The sequence below is a fragment of the Myiozetetes cayanensis genome, unplaced genomic scaffold, assembly GCF_022539395.1.
Source record: "Myiozetetes cayanensis isolate MyiCay16 unplaced genomic scaffold, myiCay2020 scf10, whole genome shotgun sequence".
Taxonomy (NCBI): domain Eukaryota; kingdom Metazoa; phylum Chordata; class Aves; order Passeriformes; family Tyrannidae; genus Myiozetetes; species Myiozetetes cayanensis.
The window spans coordinates 11,054,023-11,081,551 of record NW_026086605.1 but is presented as its reverse complement, the minus strand read 5'-3'; the positions used below and the strand labels follow the sequence as shown (position 1 = coordinate 11,081,551).

The window sequence follows — 27,529 nt, the reverse complement described above, 5'->3', positions numbered from 1 at the left end:
TTGTCTATATTCTGAAAATTCATCCTGAAGATAAATTGATCCTTGAATACTTGATACAGACATAAATATGTCAGAAGAACAAGCTCACAAAATCCAGAAAAATGCTATTTCTTCCCCTTTTCTCTTCTCCTCCTGTCTTTTGAGGAAATCTCACAAAAAAAGTCTAAGAAACAATCCAACCAAGTTTGTGTGCACCTCTCTGGTGCATAGTGTTTTTCTAGACTTTTTGTGCAGTTGATACCACAAATGTACATATAAGCTTGTTAATAACATCTGCAATACTTATATACTTTCAAAATCTGAGTATCTTTATTTTTTTAAAAAAAAACAGAAACCCTGTTTCAAACAGTTCCTTTTACTATTTTTCAGCTGAGCTGAGAAACCCCAGCCATCTATTCTAACTTTACATAGCTTCTCAGTTTGAAATCCAAATCTTCAGCCACACTAGAATATTTCTATGACATTTTGTTCCCCAACTAAAGAAGCAACTTCAGAGCTTCTCTGTAGTGTTGATGGGAAAATCAGCATCCAATCCTGACCTGTGAGCCTCATGCTATATAAAAGACAAAAAACCACTTTACTGTGGGACTTTTCTATGTATGTAAAAACCATTTTCTTTTTGGTCTCTTAAGTTTTCCACAGTATATTTGTAATTCCATTAGAATAACACTACCTTACACTTGAGGCTGACTGAGCACCAGTTTGTCATAGGATGAGACAATTTCACCTATCTAAAATTTAGGATGCTGGTCTCAAACACTAGTCTGTTCTCCTTTTCTGGTTGGTAGCAACAAAAACACATCTTGAGAGAACAGTTGATCCCGCCTTAATGAAGGAACAGAGCAGAAACTAAAACCATTGTAACACAGGTTATGCACACAGCTTACCTCCACCAGAGCTCTCTTGACTACTCTGCTGACGTCCCTTCTCCATTCTGGGATATCTGGGTTATGGTCATCAAGGTTCGGAGAGAATGATAACCTCAGGGACTGAAATTTCTCTGCAGATATAAGGACATGGTTGATGAAAAGACTGTGAAATGCCTTGTTTCTAACTGAGGGCTCAGAACCCAGTGCAACCTGCTGCAGCTCATGTTTTGCTTAATAAACCTGCACGTGATGCACAGACTGTCACAGAATCCAGCAGTGTGCTTGAGAGACTCACTGAGAGATTTGGAGAATCCGACAGATTCACCACTTGAGTGTCATGGAAATGAAACAGGTGATCAGTCCTAACTTGAGTGGATGAATAGCACTGCAAAAGGAGCTGTCTTGGGAATGTAAATGTAATGTTACCTGCATCTTGACTTCTGGAGAAGGCAAGCCCTGTGAAGGAAGCTGTGATTTTACTCTCTACAGACATGTCCTGAACACTCTTAACTGGAAGGGGACAGGGATAAATGTGGGGAGAGGACTAGCCTTGAAAAATGCACTTAATCTCTGTTGCTGTTAACAGAGATGCCCCCACTGATCATCATGAACATGTGGTTAGTACAAACAGCTAAATCTGGAATTTCCAGTGTTTTTTAGGCTCCATCTACACTATGTGGTATTTGTGTGCCATAACTGCTTCTGAGGCACAGGTGCAAGGTCAAATCAGTACAGATTTCTGTGCAGAAATGCAGCACACAGTATTGATTTACCTTTCAAGCTGAGCAGCTTTTGTGTGAGTTAAGAGGCCTCTACTGGCCATAAAGGGGGAAAACCAGCTCACAAAATGAACTAACATTTTGACAATCATGTAGGATGATCAAATAGTGACAGAGCAGATGCAGAGGTTATCTGGGAAGGAGATCAATGTTCTGCAACCATGTCAGTCTGGACTAATGTCAGCCAGTGGCCGTCAGAGGTATTATGCTGAACTGACAACACTGAAACTGAATTTATAATCTAAAGGACCTCTTGTTGCTGCCAGCTAACCTGGCTCTCTAGTGTAGACTATGGAGAATCCTTTGTGAAATGAAAGGGGAAGAACTCACCATACACTGCAACAGTCTTTGTGTCCTGAAGAATGGTGTTTCCTGCTGAGACCTGAACAGTGATGGTGTTCATGCCTTCCACAGAAAATGTGAACGTGATGCTCCCTTCCAATGTGATCAGTGGCTGCAAATACATCATAAAAGGAATAATTAAGTTAATTTGGCTGGAAAGGAAAAGCAAAAATGAGTTCGATTCTCCAGCCTATTGGGATGCTTTGAGGAGTTAGTTCCAGACTGAAAACTTTAGACTTAGGTGAGGTCCTGTGAAATGTGAGCTAATATTCTAGAAAGGGCACAGGAATCCCAGACAGGGAAGTCCTCCTGAAGCTCAGAGAAAGGCACTTGTAATTTCCAAAGGAGCTAGGTTTTAAGATTCCAGTATTTCCTTTCCACTTTGCATGTGGGTTGTTCTGGATCCCATGTTAAAATGTCCATCTCTGCTCACTCCCTAGAGAGGCCCAGATCCAAATATAAGGGCCTGCAAGACTCACTGCTCAGATACCACACCTCTCTCCCAGATCTAGTTTAAGTGCCTTGTTTAAGGTGACTCAAGGAGGTTGTCACAGAACCAGCCAAATTAAGACTTCTCGGTTGTTGTCCCATGTTATTCTTTAACATAAAGATACCACTTTTGGTAAATTCTGGTGCTTGAGAGGAGACAGATTCCCTCAGCTTGCTTTGCTAGGCAACCAGTTACCAATGAGTTGTGTCCTCTTTCAGCAGATTCTGCCCTAATTTCTGTTTTCACTTATTAATGATCTCTGGGTGAGATCTTCAAAGCACTCAGTATTAAGTCAAACTGTTGCCATTGTATTCTGTAGTAAAATTTTCACTTCAATGGAAACAGAATTAGACCAACTCTGATCACTTACGAGCTTAGGAGATCAGAGAGAAGGTTAAAAGGTGACAATCACAGCCTGTAAGTACCTCTAGGGGGAGATGATTGCTGATATTACAGAGAGTTCTTTAATCTACACAAAAAGGCATAACAAGATCCAACAACTTGAATCCAAGACTAGATAAATTCAGACTACAAACACTGTGCATGTGTTCAAAGCTCAGGATAATAAGTTGTGGGAAAATTGTTGGGGGAGAGGGTCAGAGGGAGAAGCAGAAAATTCTCCATCATCTGAGGAAAATTATTAACATAACAACAGAAGTCAGGTTCTGCTTTAATCACAAAGACTTAAATAAAGCAGAAGGTATGGATGAAACTCTCCAACCTGCATTATACAGAAGATAATCATGTGTGGTTATGAAGGTCCCTCTTGGCTCTACAAAATCCATGTGAATCTCTCCCCTCAGAAACTAATTAGGGTTTCTGGGTACTTCAGCCACAAACAGACATGAAGTAACAGCTATAAGGTCTGTGCAGATTTACCAAGACTGGAAGCACAGAGGCAGCAGAACATGATGGATGATACTCTCATTTCTGAGCAGAGCCCAGACGCAGGGAGGTGTGTTGGGAACCATTTCATCTACCTGTAGTACATGATAATAAAATATTTTTGCACATGTGGTTTAGCATAGAGTGCTGGAGCTCAGGATTGGGTTCAGCATATTTAAGGGGAGGCACAGAACTGGCAGCAGTCTCTTCCCTTGTTAGTCACCAGAGAAATGAGGTTTAAACTCTAGGGCTATGTGAAGTCAGTTCCAGATATAAAAACAGCTACAGTTTGACAGGTTATTTTCCTTAAAAAAACCAAAAAAACAAACCTACATTTTTTATCTTCTTGTTACTGAGGGAGGGTGGGTGAAGAAAAATGTACTAGCAACTCCTACAGATTTTGGTTAACTACATTCACCTTGGAGGTAATGCAGGAAGAAAGCTATTTGCAACTTGCATGAAATGGAAATAAACCCTACAGAAACACAAAGTACTACTTACATTTCAGTGTTGGTACCTCAAATAACCATTAGTATCTTGCTCTTTAGTTTAAAATTTTCTTGCATATGTGACTACATAGAAGAACTCCTAGATCCCTCTCTCCCTCCCTCTTCAGTCAGAGGGCTGTTCCAGGATTATTTTGATCTCTGTCAATCAGGAATACAAACCTCTGTGTTGTTTCCAAACCACCAGACATAAGTAAGTGTTCCCACTTGGCTTGGCCACAGTACTGCTGTGGCGTTGATCTCCTTGTTCTTCGTGGTGACAAAGGGCAGAGATAAGTGAACGTGTTCCAAGGGGCCTGCAGAGACAGAAGCAGCAAGTGAGTCCTCCATCTGAAATGTCAACCTGAGAGGGATACCCATCGGTTTAGGAAAGAAAAGTCTTCCAAATCACCGTGGGACATGACAGAATGTTGTAGCTCGGTACCATTTCTAGACAGGCAGGGTCCTCAGAGCCTCAGAGAACTGGAGCTGCCCCTGTACCCTGGAGCTGAAAAACCTGGACTCTCTACTGTATGAACATCACATAGTCAGGAGTTTTATGACTAACAATAGTGGCAGAGCCCTCTTGTGTGAATACGGCCTTCACTGAGAAGACATAAGAATGTGCAGGATAAATGGCTTCAGTGGACATGAAGCATCTCTGCTGATGAAAACTGCTATGATTTGGTGAACTTCAGCAGAAACTCTCTCCAAAGATAGCTATTCACTGAGTGCCTGCATGTTATGTTACCTTATATTCCCTCCTTTTCATCAATAAACGTTCATTTCTTCAGTATAAACAGAACATAATTCATTCGACCAGTAACATTACGCTCAGGGTTACATATTTCCCATTTTCAGAAGACAGACTGGCCTTTGTTGTTAAATCCTATAGATTATTTTTAAAAATGTTTTCTGACTGTTCAGCAGGAGAAAAAAGCAATTGTCTTGAGTGACAGAGAAAGAAAAAGAAAAAAACCCAAGTGACATGGGCACATGGATTCCTTAAACAGATTAAGGTCACATCTACATGTCCTACATCTGTGAGCTCCACAGTGAGTAGAACCACAGCCACAGCCTTGCATTGCTCCTGTGGAGTTGAGATAAATTGCTAGAGGATTGTATACATTTCAGGAGAGGATCTTTCAGGATATAACCCAGGTATGAATCACCACTTAGACCTTCCTTTTCAGCCTAAGGGAACACCACACTCTGGAGCAAGCATCCTGTATAGCACAATAGGCAGAGAGAAGAAAAAAATCTCCTGAATCAGACAGTAAAAACAGTGCCAGGATAAGGACCAGTGTTACTAATTTCTTACTGAAATGGATCTTTCTCTGGGCTGCAGACACAGTTGCGGCTTAATCTGAAGCAGCCCAATTAAGAGTTATCCATGATCATACTAACCAAAGCCTGCTATAATCAGACCATGGCTCATTGTTCCTTTTGTAAGCAGCACTGTGACACTTTAAAATTGAAGAGAAGCCACAATTTCACCCTTATGATTTTAATGTCATCCCCTTTCTCAGACCCATTTCCATGACTAGGCTGTGCCTGCTTTCAACACGACCCTGAAGACCTGAAAAACAGCAATTTCCCAGGCTAAATATTTCACAGCTCTGGCATTCTTTGGGACGTTTGTCAAATGCCCAATATCAGCACAGCCCTACAGAGGAACACACTTCCTAACACTGGGTACAGTGACAGCTCTGACAATGGAGCCCATGGAAAGGCTGACACACTCCAACGTAACTGCATCACTGCTCTGAACAGATCCCAAACGATCCTGCACAGCAGAGTGCCCAGCACCTCCTTGGACCTTCACCATATGCTGGCTAGGAAAGGACATACAAGAATGGCTCAAGCAACCCAATTCTGCCTGAGTATTTGAGAGCACACAGCACTCGGGTCAGGGCAGCTGAAACGCTGAACTGTTATCTGGCCAGCAGATGGGGATAGCTCACTCTGGATTGCCCCTCAGCTTGGTAGAAGACTGCTTTCACACAGGTAAGTTTGAAGAGGATTCAAGAAAATCCATTTCTGAGCTTCATGCAGGGCCATGGAGGCTACAGACCTTCACCTGCCCCAGGAAAAAAACTGTGTACAAGTCCCAGAAAACAGAAAGGGAGAAGCTTCTCAAAAGGCTCATTTGTGCAGGTGATGATTTTCTGAAGCATTCAGACGAAGGTATAACTAACTTTCCAGGAGAAAATTTTCACATGTCAGGACAGTTTAGAGACAGTTTAGAGACAGTTTAGAGACAGCCTGTTGGCTGGAGCAGTTTACATACAGCAGTTTACACTGTCCATCCAACTCAAAATGCTCCTATCTCACAATAACCTGCATTTCTGGACCAACTGCAGCAGAGGCACTGCTTCTGTGCACTGGCCACATGGTTGCAGCAGGATGAGGAGGGCATGGGATGAAGCCTTTACTCTTATCTGGGAGATCACAAGCACTGAGGTTCAGGGTCTGCAGTTTTTCCTCTGCTGGTCATTGGCAGGGAAGGGTGCTGGAAGGCTCTAGACACTCACATTACTAACTCTCTAACTAGGGATCACCCAGTTTGTAGGCCTTTTTAAAAACCTAGATGTTCAGGATGCACACTGCTTTTCAGTGGATCTTAGCAATAGAGTGTGTGTGTCTATTTTAAGGACAGATATTTTTACAAAACTCCCCAAAGGCCAAGCTCAAATCCCCCAAGGAGAATACTCAGCAAAAGCTGAGTGGCAATGCAAGTATTCAGCTGGGATATAGAAGCTTTTGTGGATCAGGGTGATAGACTCTGAAGGAGGCAGAATTTACTGCACATCTCTGTCCTCAGTAAGTCTATTTGTAGTCTGAATGGTTTCATGCTCATTTATAACCTGTTTTGAAGTCTCTAATTCTTGTCATGTAGAGAAAGGTGAGACACATCCCTTAGAGCTGTCACTTCTCCAGGGATTTAGGAACATATAATCTGGGCCTGGCTGCAATGATCACTCCATATTTAAATCCTATGCTGGCATTACCTGTACAAACCTCGAAAACATAAACTATCAGCTGCTAAGTCACACAAACAAATTAGAATATTGTTTATTCCCTGTACAACTTAAACAATCAAAATGGTTAATAAGCCTTCAGCGTCTCAAGAAAATGAACTAGAAAAGCTATACAGCAGAAAGACACTATGAGTGAGTGAAGGCTGGACACCTGCCAAGTGAAGGTGTTTTTGAGGGGAGACATTCAGGGAAATGCTTCTCTAGTGTTCCTTCATAAAAATCCTATCTCCCACAGCCATACCTCCCACTGTTCCCATCTGTGGATACAATGGTGCACCCTTAAAGAGCTGCCCTCTTTCCCTCAAGAGGTAGCTGCTTTCATGCTGTAAGAACTAACTCCAAAACTAGTGTTAAAGTACATGGAACGTGCTAAATTATCTAGACAATATGTCAAGTAAATTTGGTAGAGGGTAAGCAGTATTTCTGTAAACATAACTTCATGTTTTGGAATTTCCTTTTTTCTCAGTTTATCTGGCACGGAGGCACACAGTCGCAAACATAAATAATAAACAAAAATCCCCCACTGTAAAAAGAAAATTATGGCCCCAAACAAAATCCATTAGGAGTGTTACAAAATATCAATAAATAAGTTGACCCCTTGGGTTCATAACTATGTGCTAGAATAAATATGAAAAACCACAATATTGGTTTTATCCAAGAACTTGAGATACGTTTCAGTTGTAAATCAGAGACAGATGAAGTATAAAAATGTTAAAAAGAACAGCAGAAAAGCAATGTGAAGATAACATTTTTTTCTTGCAATACTATTTAATACAAAGATTTTGGTTCCTATGACAACAGAAAGACTAAAATGCACTGGTTTCCATCCCAGAGGTGGATGTATTTCATTAGAGGGCAAAACACATGTACAAACTAAGAGACAAAGCTTTTAAAAGTGATTAAAGATCCCTGGGTTTCTTTGTTGTTCTGGAAGTATAAGCTTGCTAATGAAAGTGCATTTCAGAGAGAGCTGAACAGTCCTTTGAGGTGTCCCAGTTTAGACTACTGTAAATTAGAGGTGGAACATGGTTTACAAGGCAGAAGTTAATGGTTAGACTCAATGATCTTAGAGGTCTTTTACAACATTAATGAATCTATCATTACTCTCAGTCTGGAATCATCAATCTGTCTGGAGGACAGACGAAAACTCATCATATCCCATCACTCTGGACCCAGCTGCAAAATCCCAAATGTCACCTCTAACTGCAAGTAATAATTTTTTAAGAACAACAGAAGCCAACAATGAGTATGAACATACATACACGTCACGTGCAGGTAGAGGACAGCGTTGTCAGAACCCAGGCTGTTTTCCACTAGCACAGTCACTCGGAATATGCCCACGTTCTGGTAGATGTGCCTGATCCCGTCTTCTGTTGAGCTGAGATTGGCATATGACACAGCAATGCCGTCTCCAAAATCCACTTGAATGAGGGATCTCTGGAGATCTCCCTGGAATGACAGAGAAAGGATCAAAATAAGCTCTGCTTTAGTTTTCAGACTGGATCAGTGAGGTGACCAAGACCAACTGGAGGACAACAACAAGGTCTGATGTAACCAGAGGCAGAGTGGTCCCTTCATCAACTTGCTCGGTAGTCAGTGGACAGAAAGTGGACCTTCCTTGAGGCTGACTCAGCTGCACTGTGAAGGAGGTGTCCTGCAAGGTGTGTGCTGTAGCCCTGCTTTGTCAGTTATCAGGGGACTGGGGGATCTGATTCCTTTCCCTGGGTTACACAGCCTACACTGACCTCTCTACCAACTATGGCTGCTAAAGGTCCCTTTCATGTAAGATGCAGTATCTTCTCTTACCTTTAAACATTCTCACTCCTTTAGGAAGTCCCCCCAGTGGCTCCTCATGATGCTTATGCTGGCTGTGTTCATACTTGCTGGCTATTGCTACAGAACAGCTCACTCCACAAGCCTGGCATACTGAAGCAGCAGCCACTGTGTGGAATGCTGGAAAATTAATAGCTGAGGGAAGTTCATAAAATTGGCTGAAAGGACATTTCATTTACTTTGGTTTTGTTTCTTTTTCTTTTCCTTTTTTTTTTTTTTTCCCTCTTTTCCTTTGAAAGAGAAACAGTTGTCTGGATTCCCAACTGAAATGAAAGGTACCCATGTAAATGTCTGGGATCAGGCAGGTTTCCACATCAGAAAGCGATATGTGAGTGCATGAGACTACAGGAGGGAATTATAACAGAAGCTTTATATTCCTCATGTTCTCTCAGTCTTTTTATAACTTGTGAAGGCAAAAATAGTGGAGCCTTGCCTGAATGGAAAGCAGGAGGAGTAGAACTGTACCTGGGGATGGCAGAAGTGACAAATTTTCCCAGATAATCTCTTTATATAGGCTGAAGTTGTAGTTGCTACACTGCCCTGGCACCCTACTGGAAGCTGTGTTGCTCTGTTTAGGAGGATCCCAGACTGAAGGTGTGGCAGGGGATATGGTCTAAAGTGCAGAGTTATGTCCTTCATTGATCTTTATTATTTAAAAGATGTGCAGTTTCAAGCATGGTGCAGTGCTTTGGGCACTCCTGCCTGTCTGACTGAGCCAACAGAAGCCATCAAATGGGCTATGCTTCCATAGCCAGAAGAGAACATACATGAGCTCCTCAGCTCTGAACCCCTTTCAGAGAGGGACTGTATTCTCTCAAGTCCAGTGTTGGACTCAGACCAAATACAGACACCTCTGAAGCACCCTTAGATGCTCCCCCAGTTCCTCTAGGTCCATCATCACTAGGGTTTTAGTCATCTTTTCTTACTAAAAAAAAGAGATGATGCCTTTGAACAGTAAAACTATACTGCTGAGACAAAAGCTGTTCACATGGTTAAAACTGCATCACCATAGTGACCCTGCTGGCTTTATCATCTCTGATCGTATTTGAAGCATGTAGTTGAAGTCCGTTTCAGACTGTGGAATATTCCTCCACGTATTTGAGGTACAAGAGAAGGATGACAGCATTTTAGAGTAGCCTTATTTCTGCAAGTGTCAAAATCTGTGCTCTAATGAATGTTTTTTACTCTTGTCTTCATTTTGTCCATAGCCATGAAACCCAAGGTGTTTACAGGTGCAGTCAGGGAAAGAAGCCATTTCTAAGGTAATGCAAGATTTAGATTTCAATTTTTTTTTTCAAATTCCCTAGGGAGAAAAGATGCTGACAGAAATAACCAAAAACCTAATTAGAGAAGAGCTTCAGCTGTTGTTCCCTCAGTCTTTTTCATTTGTCTTGGCCTTTCCTGTTCTGTTTTAAAACTCTTTGAACTGGAAATACATTTTCCATTGAGTAAGATCCAGGCTATAACACTCCTCTGAAAATGCCACATTTTGAAAAGCTGACATTTAAAATTCTAGGTTAGGAAGTGAGAGAAAAAAGTCAGGAAAACAAAGAGACTGTGTTTTGATTTGTTCTTATGTTTTATCTGTGCCAGCTAAGAGCATAGGCAGAATAAGACAGGAAGAGAAAGCAGGTGAACCAAAATCAAAACATTTCCCATACAGCCTACACCTGATCTACATCAACCTCAGCTGTCTCTGTCTCCGGCAGCTCTCCAGAGCCACTTGCAAGTGGTTGTTTTTACCAAGTGTTTTGCTTTGCAAACAATTTGATGTATATATATATATGTATATATATATATACACACACATCCTGCAAAAACCTCTTTTTCCCGCTTGTCCTTGTCATTTTGTCAAGCTCCATACTATATGATAGGGTTTTTCTGAAGCTTCTAGCTCAATTAAGGCAGACACAAAACCCCCTGCATTACTTCTGCAGCCACAGCCAAGCTCTTGGATGCAACCAGCACTGAGCTATCTTTGGGCAGATTCCCTGGCCTTCATTGTAAGAGGTTTTTAATGCCAGTGTTCTCAGGCATCAAGGGAGAAATTTTCCAAGCTGGTTGCTTGCAGTGATATCTCTGCATTCAGCTCCTCTATACTACTCACATGAAGCCAACCAGTAAGCAATTACCATACCTGAAAAACTGAAAGTACTTTTGATGGATGTTTTTTACCTTGTACTAGGTGTATGCAATATGCACAAGCTTGGATGTAACCTGAAGTACGCTGAAATCTTGACAAAGGCTTTTGTGCAGCTGAAGGTTTAAGCATATGCTGAACTTTAAGAACAAGGGCACTTCTTTCAGCCTAAAATAAGCCCTGAGAATTAAAAACAAGTTTCTCAAGGCCCCATATTAAGCCCCTTACCTACCTATACAACATTTGTAACTAAAATGTAAATTAGAAATTTACTGATTTTAAGCGATTTTCCCATTACAAGTCCAGGAGTTTTTCAAGCATACACAAAATATTCCCCTCTCCATCCTTCCCATTCCTGCCTCCCAAGCCAAGTGCACATTTTTCCTGTATCTTCACAAAAGAATAAAGCTCTGGAGCTAATGTTTCAAAATGTTTCAAAAAAAACTCTGTGAAGCTTCCTGCCTCAGCTTATATCAAGAAACGGCCCACACAATTAGCAACAATATCTTTATATTTTGATTACTTTTATGCAGCTCTCAGAATTTGGTGGATGTCAGATGTGAGACTCACCTAGCAGGATCCTCTCTTAAATATTCCATCAGAATCTCGCCCAGAAAGTACTGACTCCAAGTATTTACTATGAGGGTGTGTGAAACACTGGAACAGGTTGCCCAGAGAGGTGTCAGATGCCCCATTCTTGCTAGTATTGAAGGTCAGGTTGGACAGGGCTCTGAGAAAACTCATCTGGTTGAAGATTTCCCTGCTCATTGCAGGGGTGTTGCACTAAATGACCTTTAAAGGCCCCTTCCAACTCAAACTATTCTATGATTCTATTTGTATCTAAATGGAAGTATTAAAACAGTGAAACAAACACAGCTCAAGGTTTTAATTTTGGCTCCCCTGTTTCAGATTTCATTTTTAAGGCTTTCAATTATGCACTGACTTGTGTGTCTTCCACAGAGATGTTGACAATAGTTTTAATTATCCTGTGCAGGAGACAGACACTGCATCTGTTGGAGTGTTTTCATGGATTAATTTCATTGTGCTTTCCTTAGATTAACAACTTTCCCTCTTTGGAATTTTCCTGGTACCAAAAGAAATCATCCATCAAAGATATTTTCACTAGAACTTAATATCTACACATGGAATACCTTTAGTCTAGGCCTGTTTAAAGCATATTCCCCATTTTAAACAGATACTCATATACAACTTGATTAAGTACTGAAAAACATGCTTTCCTGTGTAAATCCTTGCTTTTAGAGTTATGCTCTTAATTTTTCAAATCATAAACTGAACAGTAAGGAGTTGTTTATGAGAGCAAATAGCTTGATACCTTTCACATGTACTTCTTTTTCAACAGCAAACAGTTAAGTGTACCGATCACATCACTCATCCTGACTGCCAGTTGTGACAGCCCAACTCAGTTATGAGCTATTTCTATGGGAGTAGATCTTCCATGCCCCAAAGGAATCAATTAGTACATCCCCTCCCCTCCCAGATTATGCAGAATAATTCAACTTGTGTGACTGGAAGTGCATTACAAGACTGCAGTGCTGTGTGTCATCATGAAGGCAAGGTCCACTTTCATACATTTTCATGGAATTTCAACAGTGGATTTAAAAATGCGTGAAAGGCTCTGATTTCTCCCAACCAGCTTGTCATCATCAGCAACACAGAAAATGCAATTATAATTCAGATGACAGTGGTATGGGGGAGGTTATGCACTGATCTTTCGTCTGTGTGTTATTACAGGAGTGTAGTGTTGTTTCTAAGATAATGATTTAGCATGTGCATTAAAATTTAGGATGAAGGTTTCATATTTCTGTAATCATTACTAACACAAACTTGTGATATCAAAAGAGGAAACACAGTAGGATACCACAAAAAATACAGACTATTCTTTTAATTACTACTAGCTTTGCATCTTCAATAGGAGTACATCAACAATCAAAACAACCCTAATGCTAAGCTCATCTCCAGAAGCTTCATCTGAGTTGAATAATGAATTGCACTGAACAACAGTGCTGAGGTGGGAAATGCTAAAGGTATTGTCCCCCCACCGTGATCCCCAAGCTCATTAAATGTACCAGAGACACAGCGTACCTGGTACAGCCGTGTACTAACATTGTCATTACAGAAAGCCACAACTGTCTCTAGGAAATTCGGGGCTTCATTTTTATATTCACATGGTAAGAGAGTTCTCTGGCCTTATGAACATTCAGTACATAAATAAAAGGCATGGGGAGGGTATGAGGGAGAATGCAAAGCTCTACTTTCAAATGAGGGAATAAAAAAGTGGAAAGTTTAAGTTTCTTACTCAAGGTCATGCAGAAGGAGCTCAGAGTGCAGTTCAGGAATGAGTACAGATTGCCTGAATTCTAGCCCATGGCCTGAAGTGTAGGAACAAATGAGCTTTCCCTGCACATTAGTCTAATCCAAACATCATATAGCAGCAGCAAGCAGTTAAAAGCAAGCTAAAATCTATTCCCAGTGGAGTGACTTTGTCAAGTGAGAACTGAGGCAGGCCTGGAATGTCAAAGACTTTTGGCTGTCATTTTAGCAAGATAAAAAATAAATTAGAGGAGGCAGTTTCTCTGTGAATTATCTGTAATGAAACAGCCAAAGCCCTGAACCTTCCTGCCCTGAATGTCTTTACCATCCATTTCCTCAGCAAAGATGTATGTGCAATCAGATGAAACAAGTTTGAAAGCCATTGTGTTGAACAGTGTTGTTCTGGAGGCTGTAGCTTTCAGTGTCTCTGCTGATGCAGTACAGCAAGCACTAGGGTCTGATGTTCACACAAATAACTCTAACATACAAATAACAATTGTGTTTGTGACAGGCAAGAGACCTACATGACCATGTGATGAGAAAGGCACACAGAAACAACACCCACTTAATAAAATTCCTCTATTTTCTACTACAGAGAAGCAAAATCTGTCAAGGACATGAGGTCAAATAACTTCAGCAGGAAAAGTGGTTTTGTAACTTTAGGGTTTTTTTGGTTTCTTTTCTTGCTGTCCAAGGATTTGGGTTGTTTAGGCTGAGAAGCAGCTCTGTTGTTGAATGCTGCAGTGTGAGAGGCACCAGCCCCAGGTCTGTACATGCAGCACAGGCCATGGCAAAGGATTAACCTTTAAACTGACATCCTTTTGAGCTTGTGAAAAATTTTCTTTTGAGCACAGCTAGTTTTCTGCCTATCAATAAATGACAAAAATGCTGGTGCTATTCTCCTTATCTTAATGGAAATTTAAGAGCATAATTACCAGCTTGTTTTACTCTATACAATGGAGCACATGCTAATTAGGAAAGGAAATATTGAAGTTGCCTGGCTGTTGTCACCCAGTAAGAATATCATGATGATTATACACAGGTTAATCAGAGAACTAACTTGGAAAAACCTTTCCACAAATGGGACTACAGATATTAAGGGCAAGGTGTCCTTATGAAAAGTTTTTAGGAAGTCATACAAAAATCCTAAAGGTAACAGGAAAGTTAAATCACTTTGGAAAGCATTCTTACATTCAGATCATTGTAATACAGGCTATTGGTTGTTTTGCTTTTAATAACAATTATATAATGCCAGATAGAAATGCTTTACAGGAAAATTTCATGGCAGTCAGGGTTAGAGAAAAGGCCAGAATCCCAACACTCAGAAATCAGCACTGCTTTATGTTCTCCTGGCTTTGGTGCCTGCCCCCTCTCCACTCACACAGACTTCAGTGATTATTTTCCTTTTGTGTCTTCTTCAATAGCAGAACATTTCTGAAAGCCTTGTCCTTGTTTCTCTTCAGGCATCTTTTACTGACATTGTGTTTTTGTCAGAATGCACAGTCACTGCCCTCAGCATCACCACAGGCACAAACAGGCTCTACAACTGACTGCTGCGCTGTGGTTCCTGCCCCTGAATCCCATATCTGAGTGAAAACATCAGGTTTATTTTACTCCTGCCATTTGCCTCTCCTTACCCTCTTAGTAATCTGCCCCACTACAGAGATGCAGTGACTTTTCAAGCCCTCCAGTGAGCCTGCCTCTGCAGTTTGTTCTTCTCTTCAAACCCAGGTGGATTCTTAGATGAAGCAGAAAGCCCTAGAAAGATATTAGAGTACAAATGTCAAAAAAAACTCCTGTACCTTAGCTCACCAGCTTCTCTTTTTTTCCCTTTTTCCTGCAGATCAAGTGGAACATGGGCATGAAAAAAGAGAGCCAGAAGGCTGCAGTTTAAGGTACAGCTCTGCAGATCTGAAGCCTTAAAAAAAACTGTCTCAGAGGGATGCAGGAGACATTAAGAAGCAAAGGGACTACAACATAAGGAAAGAGCATTATTTTTTCACACCCTAAAAGATATCAGCTGTGGCTCACATTAAAGAAGAGTCCTTAACAGATTGTTATATTTCAAAATATTGACCACCACTCTAGGGGGAAGGTTGGATAGGACACACTTTTTTCAATATGCCATTGGGGAAAAAGCATGCAAGGTGACACATCTACCCTTTTGTAACGTGCCTAATCCCTTCCCTTCAGCAAAAATGGAGTGGCATAGATTTTGTTGATACTGAACATCCTGGATTGTACCATGCTTTATACCTGCACAGGGTAGAACTAAGTAGAAATTGGCAAATTCTTGTTTTCTGATACCTCTACCTTGAATGCAAGGAAAAGAAACTTCCCTTTGAGAATTGGGGTCAAACTAAACAGTATCCAGAGATCCCTTTCAACCTCAACTATCCTGTGAAATCAATATCCATTCTGTAAAAGATTGGTTGTTCTCTTGATGGGCTGTTTAACTTTTTCAGTCAGAGGTGTGATTTTTGTTATTGAAACAGTTAATTTAGTAAATGTTTTAGTCTATATACCATTATGCTGCTATAACTACATTTTATTCTCCTATAGCTTGCATATAGCTGGGCAAATATTCTTCTTTGCTGAATATTTCTTTTGTTGCAACATCCACCTGAAGCCACTGCCAAATTGGCTAAAATTTACTCAAAGGTTCTGTTAGTTGCTCTGTAAACTCTTTATGTTGACAAATCTAGGAGTGGGAGGTCAAGATTCATTTAACAGGCAGAGTAATCTGAAAGGCTGGAGGTTGATCAATACTGTTTCAACCCTCAGATTGATTCCTAGCCTCTTCCTTATCAGATGTCCTGAAAGAAGAGCTCCCTTTAGATCTCCTCAGAAGCTGCCACTCATCAAAACATACTGTGTGTACTCCTTGACACACACTACGAGAAAGACACCATCTCATACTGGAGAAGATGTTGCTTCCAGGTCTGGTGAATACTGAAGCAGGGCTATCAAAAAAGACCAGAATGAACAGAAAAGATGGAACAAATCACAGCAGGTCCCTGTATGACAGAGTAGTCAGGGTATTCTTACACGGTATGTGAGCTTAAACACTCACAGAAGGAAGTGCAGGGCATTTGTCCTGAGTTTCCCACACTGTGGGTGATTGTCTATCCCTCTGACTACTGGCATAATTCTTTGAGAGTTTTGTGACTGACTACTCAGATTATCCACCTTCTTCTCCCAGTCCATTTTAAAACTTAGCTGAGAGTAGAAAGCTAATGCAATGGACAGTTTGTTTGTTTGTTTGTCTGTTTGTTTAATTTATTATTAGTTTATTTATTTTTACTGTCTGGAGACTTTGAGTCTTGGTTTGGACTTTTTCTTCTTCATATTTAAATGTAGAAATCAATAATTTAACCAGATGAAATTATATGTTCACACTGTCATTATAGAATCTACAGTAGCAATGTTGTATGACTGATAGTATGGAAATAAAGTGACCATATTTCAGAGAAAATAAACATTCAGGTCAAACAACTGCTTCAAGTTAAATATGATTTATCATATGCTATTGCCTTTACAAATCAGGACACCTGTTTGCTGTGGAAAGCATCAATAAAAGAGATGTAACAAAATTCATTTCTCTTTCCTTGCAGATGGCATTTATTATGGAGAGGGTCAGAAGTAACTTCTATGAATGCTCTAATTTATAAAGGGACATACATTGTGCCCTGGTGTTAAAGCTTACTATGTTTTAGGATTTATTGTCCAGTTACAGAGGAAAAGGGGTAGAAGTTTAAAGAAATCAAACTGGATTAGGAAAAAAAGAGAAAACTCTTGCTTTATTCTTACTTGTGTACCTACAATTAAACCTAGATGAAGTGTTGAGAAGGAAAAACAGGCAAAAAGATTTAAATATTTTTTTGTATGGATTCAGAAATGGAGGGAGAAAAACACTAAAACACCAAGCTAAGTTGCACACATAGCAAAAATACAGATGAGAATCTGAATAAGCTTCACATTAGCAATGAATTTCAGTCTTAATCCTGCTGATGACATCTTGAGATTTCACCCATTAATGCCTAAACAATATGTACCAGCTTGTGTGATGGGACACATCTGCAAGTATTCTGTTAGCCATCTTTGGCTGAAAGTCATTGGCAAGTAAAAATGGAAATTCAGTTTCAAAAACAGCAGGAAGCCAAAAGCACAGTTAGAGGTGGGGACCAGAATTCAAAACTGCACTCTCCAGTACTACTGTGAAATTCCCAAATTAAACCAGTTCCCAGTTTTTATCAACTTCTCCCAGCTGTTACCCTATGCACCACCATACTCCAAATAGCCTCTCTATACACCATCCATTACACTTTAGAGCAAACTGCATCCAGCTACATCATGGAGCTGACTGACTTTATACCACCCTCTCCCAGTTCACCTCTTTGCAAACTCTGTCTGGCGTGAATACAACCCATGGGGCTTGGAGTGCAATGTAAAAATAGAGCCTACCTCTTCCAGCTGCACCAGGAAAGTGACATTGTGTCCCTGCTCAGCTGTCAGTCTGCCGTCAGCCGTGATTATGCGGAGGCCCTGGGGGGGTTTGCCAGGGCACTGCTGTGGCTTTGCTGTGTACCGTTCCCGCACACCGTCCGTGCAGTTATTGGAAACAACCTTCCGGTACCTGGAAAGGGATAGGGAAATCCGTGGAAGACGCTGGCAAGGAGCATAACAAGGGTTAACTGGGAACAGGTTTCTTTAGGTTACGGAGATTGGAAGAACACTGATTCCCAAATATATATTAGTATTTGCCTCAGCCAACCATTACTCACGTGCCTAAAATACAAGTAGTTAATGCTGTTGTTAACGGCACACAGTAATTTCCTGCACAACATGCCTTGATACTATATATTTATAAATTGCCTAAACCATAAAGTTATATCATCTGCTACATGTTAAATAACTATAAAGTTATACATAAATTACATATGTATACAATATGGAATTGTATTCCATTATTACACTGTAAGGCATAGTGTAACAACTTTTCTCATATGCTCTCCACTTCTTATTGTAAGGCAAGCTTCTCTAAAGATGTAACCCTTGTGAGTTGGAAAATAAAGGAGTTGAAGGAAAAAGCAAATTCTGCATGACTTTGAGTGTACAAAACCCCCAAACACAGCTTAGGTTGCTTTGCCGCCTTTAATCACTTGCACCATAAATGAAGTCTGTCAGTATCTTAACTTAAACTGCATCTTCCACTGACTCCCAAGAGGGTCAAAGAACAAACAGCATTCAGGCTAGCTGCCCATCTATTACTTCAGTTCACATATAAATCAATTTAATCTCTTTCCACTAATTTATTTTCCATTTTTTCTGCCTTTCCTGATCTCACATTATTCTAAGTGAGACTTTTCTGAGAATAATGATTTGACCTTTGCCTTATGGTTTTGCCCCCAAGTTTCTTTAAGGCCACATCTTTCAGAGAAAGGTCTGGAGCATACAGGAGGGAAGAAGATGTTCCAAGGGCTTCAGCCAGCTTTGAGACACCTATAGTAAATGTAGCTATAGTTGTAATTGGGTTAAGTCCATATGGTTGGTTTAGCTAAATAAAGTCTGGTGTGCCACTTACCCAGTGCTGTTGAGATAACTCTGTCCAAGGCTACAGTCCTTCGACAGGGAAGATGGGTTATACCAAAATGCTGGTAAGCACTGGCCATTGCTGTGGCGTTCATATCCATAATCGCTGTTTTGACATTAAAAGAAACCATAACATAAAAAAACCAAAAGAACAAATACAGGTATTAGTGCAAGTCCTCTACTATTAATACAAGTTTTGGTTTTCCTCCCTCTGTTTACTAGGGTTTCTGGTTTTTAATACTGGTAGAATAGATTGTTTATTCCACTTATGTTTTTTTTTATTGGGGGAGTTATCTTGCATATGTCCCAGAATAAACAAGCAGAACCAGACCAGGTAGTTTATGAGCTATTGTATCAGGTGTTCTCTTTCTAACAGGGCTTCAAGATCAACTCTAAGCTCAAATATAATAAATATAATAAAAACTAAATATCTAAGCCAAGTTAAATCACCACTGTCTCAATCACATATTAGAAAACTGAAGTGTTAAAAATCTAATTGTATTTGGAAATTATATTAAATATATATTAATCTATTATTATAAATATTAATATTTATTAATAACTAGAATATTATTATTAAATTATTACATTAAATTATTAAATAGAATGTAGAGGAAAATTTACACCACTGAGAGAGATCTTTCCTGAAGACATTAACAGAGTATTCAGTAATGGAAAAGAAGTCTTTGATCTTCCATTCTCTTTTTGTTTGGAAGAGGAAATGCTACCAAAAATCATGTGTTAGAAACAATGAATCAAACTGTAATCTTTTGACATAGTTTGGGTTTAGCTATGACTAAATTTGCTTTAGTTTCACTAAACAAAATTTCAAATTGTTTCTGATTCCAGGTAAACAAAGACTCTAGAAAAATTGCTATTGTGGAAAAAATAAACAAACAAACCCGCTCTTTAATCAGTATTCCATTCATATGTGGTGTTACTTTCCAACCATTGAGTAATGAGTACTACTTGGTTGGATAATCACTCTTATTCCTTTTCCTAAGCTTTCTCCATAGCCCATAATGGAGAATTCAATGGAATTTCATTTCTGGAAACTGCTATAGAGAGTCCACCAACTCCTTTCCAGTATTGCAGTTGCAACAGAATCCTTGATCTTAAAATGGAACTTATTTGCAAAGCACATTTTTAAATTATTATTTTTAATATCTTGGTATCAAGTAGACTGATATTCTAAGAAAAGAGGATTAGATTATGTGATGAAAGGCTCATATCTATACATGTTTGTAGAGAAGCAGAGAGGAAAAACAGGGTGTGGAGGAACTCCAAAAACCTGATCAGAGCTAGCGGAGCCACTGCTCCAGCTCCTCCCAGGACTGTCACAGGACAGCCATCAGTCCATGGCCAGGGTGAGACCTACCAGATCATCAACAAGTGAGGCTGTCCCCAGATCACTCTGACGATCCCTAAGCGGGGGTTACTGCACACAGGAGCATGAGGATCATTATGCCATGACAGGGAAGCACATCTCACATCTCCATTTCCACTTTCCTGGGTGAGGGGCCATCTGTTCTCTGTGTGTCTGTGCGTGGGCAGTGGTCTCACCCTCAGCAGCCAGACCCAGACCATGATTCACAGGGCACCATGTGCTCCCACTGACAGCAGCTGGACTGACCAGAGTATGTGCATCTGGGGAAACAAGGCATCCAGGGGCTAGATACTGAGCAAGACCACGTACTGGTGGGATCAATATTTTATGTACACATAAAATACAGTGCACATATTTTCCAATATACATATTTTCCAACAACAAGAATGTTTAACTTAATGAAGACTTCTTAAAAATGCCTCTTTCATTCTGGATGAAAGTATGATAGCTTAAAAAAACATTAATGAATCATTATTTAACAATTTTAAGAAGCCTGGTACTGATTTAAGATATAAGACAAAGAAGAAAAAAGGAAAGAGTATTTTCCAATTTATCTTTGTTAAGTTTCTTTTACTTGTTATCAAAAGCAGGACAATGAGAAGAATTCAGTCACCACTTTTTATTTCTGCCTCAACTCCTCCTTCTGAATTGAGAAAAAAATGTTTTGAGGCAGTCTTAAAAAGGGAAAATTAAAAAGATGACATTAAGCAAAAGAAAATTAAAACTGCATATCACTTGGGAAAACTCCTAAACATCTATTAGACTGCATGACTGTTCCAAAGGAACATTTTGGCAGCTGTGGTGCTTGGGATATCTACAACAAGTAATTGAGAACATACTCTAGGAAACAGCAATCAAGTAGATGACCTAAATGGTCTTTTCCTAATTTTTTTTTTTGACTGAGTTTTCATCAATCTATTTACTCAGATGCTAGTGGCTGAATGTTGCTTAATTGCTTTGGAAGCATCAGCCAGCCTGTTCTCCCACTGCCATGTGCTTCTATAATCATCCTTGTTGGAATAAGAACACTATAGCTGCAGAACACACTTTGTAATGAAGAATAACACCATTCTGATTTGCTTAGAGAAAACAAATATTTACATACAAGTGGGACTATTGTATTTTTGTAATTCATTTGTAAACACTCTGCAGCACTGTATTCCTAAGTTATCATGTGTGACTCTAATTAAAAAGCTGTAACACTGTACACACACAATGTTCTGTAATCATTTAAGTGAAAACAAAACAAACTAATACAGTGAAATCTGCCTCAGAGGGGATCAGTACTCATAGTCCAATTTGATGCAGTAGTCTGGGATTTCTTACTTTATATGCATTTAGATTCAAGATACTATTTTGGTTTGTAATACTACCTGTACATCTGGGCAAGCTAAGGTTGACTTAACTAGTTTTGACTGTACTTAGATCATATTTCTCAAGTCAAGAGAAAGAAACCATAGGATTTTCCACAGAAGAAACAGTTACAAGCACAGAAGTTTCAGTGTTGTTTTCAGGCTTGCAAATCATCTGGCTCATTAAGGCCCTACAGAAATATCATCCCAGTAAATGACATGAATTTCTATTCCATATCCCTCTACAGATGCAGCAGCTGCCTGTTCACCTCCGCAGTCTTGGAATCTAATGAATTCCTTGGCTACAGGCTGGTGCACACAGAACACTGATGCTGACAACAAATTGCTGCCTACAATTTGGCACAACAGGCTTTGTAGCAATCACCAAGCATTAGCATCAATTGGATTGCCATAGCACGAGGCAGTAGAGCAAAATCTGGAGATGGGGAAGGCATCAGCCTCAGACTGCAATCAGCTATCCAAGTCATTGCCTGGTAACTGGGAATTGGAATTTGCATATATTGATGATATTTTGTGCCTGCCTGAAAAGAATTCAGGTGACATAGATAATGTACCTATCAAAAAGGAGTGGAGCATATGCCATCAGGGATTGCTTTATCAGTATAAAGCAACCTATCTTGTGGCTTTCACTGATTATGGTTTTACCTTGGCCAATTTTAGTCGTTTAAACTGGAATCCTATTTGTCTTAGTCAAGTAAAACTGCAAGTTCTTCTCTGTAATTAGATACAAATTCATTCCAGAAGTTCTGTATCCCTACTCAAAGCTCCTGATAAATGCCTTTATCTAATGTTATTTGTAGCACAGTTAATATTAAAAAGAAAAGAAATTCCTTAAGGAAGTTTGTAGTTTGAATACAGACCTGAAAAACACACTGTCATGGAAGAACTGTTAATTCACATGAAATTATTAAAATCGCACTACCCTAAGATATAGAAATAACCAGTTAAGTCAGATAAGTGATTGCCACATGCATACCTTCTAAAAATCAAGAAATTTTTAGGACTTCTTTAATATTAACAGCTTCACCTTGAGGTTGACTATGCCAGAAGCTGAAAATGCTGAAAATGGTTTTGTAGGCTGTGCTTTCCAAACTTTTCAGACATTAAATGGGGCATAATCGAAGTATCTCTGCAAATAGTCACCTTTGTTCTGCAGTTTCCAAAATCCCCAGGAGAAAAAAATAACACTGGCCACAGCCATGGAAAAGTCTTATCACCTTTTTATTCACTTAATACCATTGTCTAATATTTAACTATGATGCAAGTGTAGATTTGTATTAAAGGGGAGCTGTGCTTGCTCCACAGTTCTACAGAATCTGAGATGGGATTAAGCTCAGAGAAGGATGGATTCAGCTTTAATCTCAATTTTGAATCTACAAAGGTGTATAATTATAATTGCATTACAGTATTTGGAATCAAGCTATACCAGCCTATGTAAATACAGAACCTAAAATCCCCATAATCTTCCCAGTAAATCCATGCCTGGTGGATATCTAGGCCCTTAAAGGTGCAGAGATGCACTGTAGACTTTGCATAGTGAACCTGCATTTTCCACAAGCATTCAAAATGATCGAAACATTCATTCAAAATTGCCATTTCTTAGCTAACCAAGCATGCTTCAGTGAGAAAGCAAAGTTAGTTAACCTAGGGGTGCAAAGATATGTGTATTTCAGAACTGGCACCTGCATGATCATCAGAACTGATGAGTGGTGACACACGAAGAAAACAGAATCTAATCACACTCAGTATCTGCCCTCTGCCTCCCTGTGGTTTGTCAGAACAGTTTCTCATGATGCAAGACTGATGTTTTAGCATAAGAACTAACCCTGGCAGGCAGGGGTGTAATTTAAGTGCCAGACAATTAAAAAAAAGAGCCAGCCAGATCCCTGCTGATATCATCAGTGATGTAAATAGACCTGATTCCCAACTGTACTAAGGCTCCTTTGTGCCTCTCTGCCTACCTAAAATCACTAGCACCAGTATCAACAGGCTCATCCTTCCCATGAATGTGACAGATATGAGAATACTGATAGGAGAAGCCCTCAGTATTAATGACAGTGAGTTCAGAGGGAGGACTGACAGTGAGACAAAGTTTCTATTAAAGGATCTGGGAGGCAGGTAGCTGAAGGATGAACACCACCAAAGACTTCCATCTGTGTCTGGGAGGTGTTTCTACTGAAGAGATATTGCCACAATAATGCTCAGACGGCAGGAAGGAACACAATGGAAGGAAACCGGGTAAATTAATGTTTTAATAACACCGAAGTAACGGTGTCATCCATTTACCCAAATCAATTAAATGAAGAAGGACATTCTCGTTTCTAGGCTGTTGCTAGGACAGATTTGCCGAGGGCTCCTTTCACAGTCCCAGTCCCCCCATTCCTGAAGCTCTATTGCCCTCTGGCTGCGAGCCTTGGCCCCTGCATGGAGAGCAGACACCTGAGCTCCAGCCCTGTCCCCAGCTCCTTTGGGTTCTCCCCCCGTGATAAAAGATGTCTTCTGTCAGAAGAGTTCAGGTTTCCAAGGCTAGAGAAACTACAGTCATTTCTAATGTCACTCAGTTTTGTTGCTGTGTAAAACAATAAACAAATGTGCCCTTTTCTCTGAGAAGGAACTACCCTGGGCTGCATACAGATTTGAAATGAACCTGGAGCTCTGTGATGTTGCAAGGAGAAAAAACATTATAAAATCTTTATGTCTTTTGTAACTGTCATTTTTCCCCCTAAACTGATAAAAGAGCTCTTGCAGGATTAACAGCAATGACACAACTCTTTTTCTCACTTTAGCTGACCACAGAGATACAATTTTTTACTCCAATCTCTGACAAGCTTAGATAATAAAATTTTCCCCATACAAATTTAGTGTTTAAACAGAAAAGACAGCACAATAACAGGCATTGTTGTCTTCTTCAACTCTGTATATGATTCTGGGTCCTGTAACCATGGGTGTTAATATATAAAGCTGCCTAGTTTATTTTAAGATAGAAAAATCAAGTGCAGGTAGATGAGGGGCTTCTCCCTGCCTGGGGGATACATGTCCCCTTCAGTCTCTTTCAATTAAGAGCCCTGCCCAGCCAAAAAAAAAAAAAAAAAAAAAAAAGAAGAAAAAAGAAAAGATAAATAGAGAATTCAGAAGTATTTCTGAAATGTCATGAGTGAGGATGATGAAAGTGCTTCCTTCTTCCTGCAAAGGAAAGACCCCACAGTGGATATCCTTCCACAGCAAGAATTCATTCACTGATTTTCCTCCAAAATTCCTTCCAACTGCTGCAGGCTGCACTGGCAGTGCAGCCTAGTGCAGAGTTCAACAAGGCAGGCATTGAAAGTTACAGTGGTGCAGCAGCAGCTTTGTCTTCCTTAGCACACAACAGAACTGCTTTCTTCTTGCCATCTCTTTTCTCCTTCCTAGATAAACTTCTGTCTTCTGTTCTCTGTGGACTTTAGTCTGGCAAATCTATGTAAAATTATGTTCCTGGTGAATATTGCTGGTAAATGTTTCTGAACTGGATGCTTAAAGCAATATTTCAGTCTTTTTTCATCAGAGGTAGTAGGGAAGGAAGCTGAAATGGGTAAAGAAATCCAGATCTGAGGACATGAGCTCAGGGAGACCTGGAGGGGATCATGACAGTCCAAACCCAGACTGATTCCATCAGAAGGAGGAGGGCTGTTCTAGGTCAGGAAGGTCTTAATTCTGCCTCTTCCAAAAGATTTGAGGGGATTTGTTCATGTATGTGAACTGTAAGTGCCTGTTATGCATCCTCAAGTATCCAAGCACTCTCTTGAAGACTCTCCCACAAGCCAGCAGTGGGGAAAGTTTCCTTGAGGAGAACATTAAAGAAATAAAAGCATGTTTCTCCCAGTAAATGTCACTGTGGTACTTCTGTTCTGTACCTAGCAAAAAGTTTTGTCATAGCAAACCACACAATCAATTTTAATGAAAAAAAAAATATATATTGTAAGAGAGAAGTTCTGGAAGGAAAGCATATTTTTATCAGAAGTGTTTCAGGTATGCATGCCTCTTATGACTGCAAGGGATTTAATCACGAATAAACTAATTCCATCAACTTTTTTTTTATGAGGGCATAAGTTTGGCTCAGCATTGTACTGCATGGTCAACAAGAGGCTCAAAATCTTCAGGGAATTTCCTTCCTGCTAATGATGGTTTGGGTTTTTGTTTTGTTTGGGGTTTTTGGTTTTTGTTTGGTTTGGTTGTTTGGTTTGTTGCAGTTTTTTGGGGGGTTTTGTTGTTGTTGTTGTTTTCTGGCTGTTATCTTTTTTACATTACTAGAGAAACATTAAATGGTTGAAATCCAGGACCTCTGGACACCTAAATGATAAACTACACACAGAACTGAGGTATCCTCTCCCTAGCAAAGAACTCAGTGCAAGATAGGGAAATCACCAGGAAACCTTATTCAGAGAACCAGTGCCCAAATATGTTAATAATTGCAATTGTTTGGTGCAAAAGAATTTACTGGTTTTGCACACGGAAAAGCCTTCTGTGATTCTATGATTTTATATAGAAAAAACTTCTGTATTTATGGAAGAGTGAGAAGGGAAATGCTGTAAATTTCCATAGTCGTGGAGTGAACTCATCTATCGAGAAACAAAATACTGATAAGATGAACCTCTTCAGGTCATGTTATGGATTCTGGGTTTAATTAGTAACATGGCAAAGATCTAACTGGGTGGGGAACAAAGAGGGTATATTAGCACTGTCAAAGAGCCACCATTTCTCTCATCCAAGATACTCAGGACTTTCAGACCAGGAGAAAAGAGGCAAAAAAGAGATTTCAGTAATGTGGTTCCCTGCCTTTTTTGTGCAAATTGCTGTGAGTCAGCAGTAATCTTGAAATGAAACCAGCAGCTGAACATTTTATCACACCATGAAAGCAGTATCTGCTGGATACTATCAAATATGATGGTTTAGATATAACAAATGACCCAGGAATTTCTGAGATATTTGATTTCTGGAAGCAGAAGGCCTACTTTGCATATGCATACATTTACTTTTACTCAGATATACGTATGTTTGTGTGTGAAGAGTTTCTTTTATTTTTTACACAATGCTATATATGTCTTTATACTACTTTCACAGCCACCCCTGGTCATTGCTGAGGTTAGATGTGCTAAATTTATCTTGTTATCTTAATGTTGCACAGAGCTCAGATGGGACCTGGAAAATGGTCTGTTCTGTATCCGTTTTGTGGGAGCCCTCAAAATTACAGATATCTATTCCACCTTTCCTTCCTTTGACATACCTGCACTATCAAAGAGCAACCTATTTAGACACTTACATGTTTATTAATATCTACTCTGTGCCAGCCTACAGCCTCTCTAGTGAGCTCTGCACTGCTGTGGTAGAGAGCACGCAGTCCTTGTGCCCACTGCTCACCAGTCAAAGTCAGCCTCTGTGCACACACATGGCTCCGAGGTCATACCCCCAGCATATTTCCCTTGCATGCATTTCTTCTCTGACTTGCGCTTCCTGTAGATCCTTTTTGCTCCCATGATGCAAGCTTCTCCCTAGAAACAAAACCAAAAATATTTCTTTGACGCCCACCAGGCTATTTGTGCCACCCGGTTTTTCCAAGCCTGTGCAATGGGAGGTGTTACTCAAGGGAAGAGGATGGGAAGTCAAATGCCATCTCAGTACACCAGAGCTAATTAAAGCTACTGAAGCTTCAACTGAAACTAAACCGGCTTTTCCAATACACCCTAAGAAGCAATCTGAGGTTACTTATATATCTGATTCAGTTCTGAATTTATTCCAAAGCCAATGAGCAATTGATCCAGGCCCATTTCACAGCAACTGAAACACAGTCTGATCCCTCTGCAATCTGAGACACAGAGAAGATCTATTTCTTTAGTCTGATCTCTTTGGGAATAATTTCATTCCGTACAAACACAATATGTGTTTATGTAAATATTTTCCATGAATGAGTTCAGGTTTTACAGGGTTTGACTTGTTATGTGGATGCTA

General features: G+C 39.9%; 1 protein-coding gene across 3 annotated transcripts in view; it reads right to left on the bottom strand.

The window, feature by feature from the left end:
- The window catches only part of SORCS1 (sortilin related VPS10 domain containing receptor 1), a 278,640-nt gene that overhangs the window by 23,215 nt on the left and 227,896 nt on the right, over positions 1-27,529 (bottom strand). For all 3 annotated transcript variants that reach the window (XM_050337741.1, XM_050337730.1, XM_050337719.1), the window contains exons 16-22: positions 26,942-27,072; positions 18,780-18,893; positions 17,660-17,831; positions 8,154-8,340; positions 4,034-4,167; positions 1,979-2,102; positions 888-1,000 (exon numbers count right to left, since the gene is read on the bottom strand). In XM_050337741.1, the coding sequence (XP_050193698.1) occupies positions 888-1,000; positions 1,979-2,102; positions 4,034-4,167; positions 8,154-8,340; positions 17,660-17,831; positions 18,780-18,893; positions 26,942-27,072 (975 nt within the window). The remainder of the gene's footprint in view (positions 1-887; positions 1,001-1,978; positions 2,103-4,033; positions 4,168-8,153; positions 8,341-17,659; positions 17,832-18,779; positions 18,894-26,941; positions 27,073-27,529) is intronic.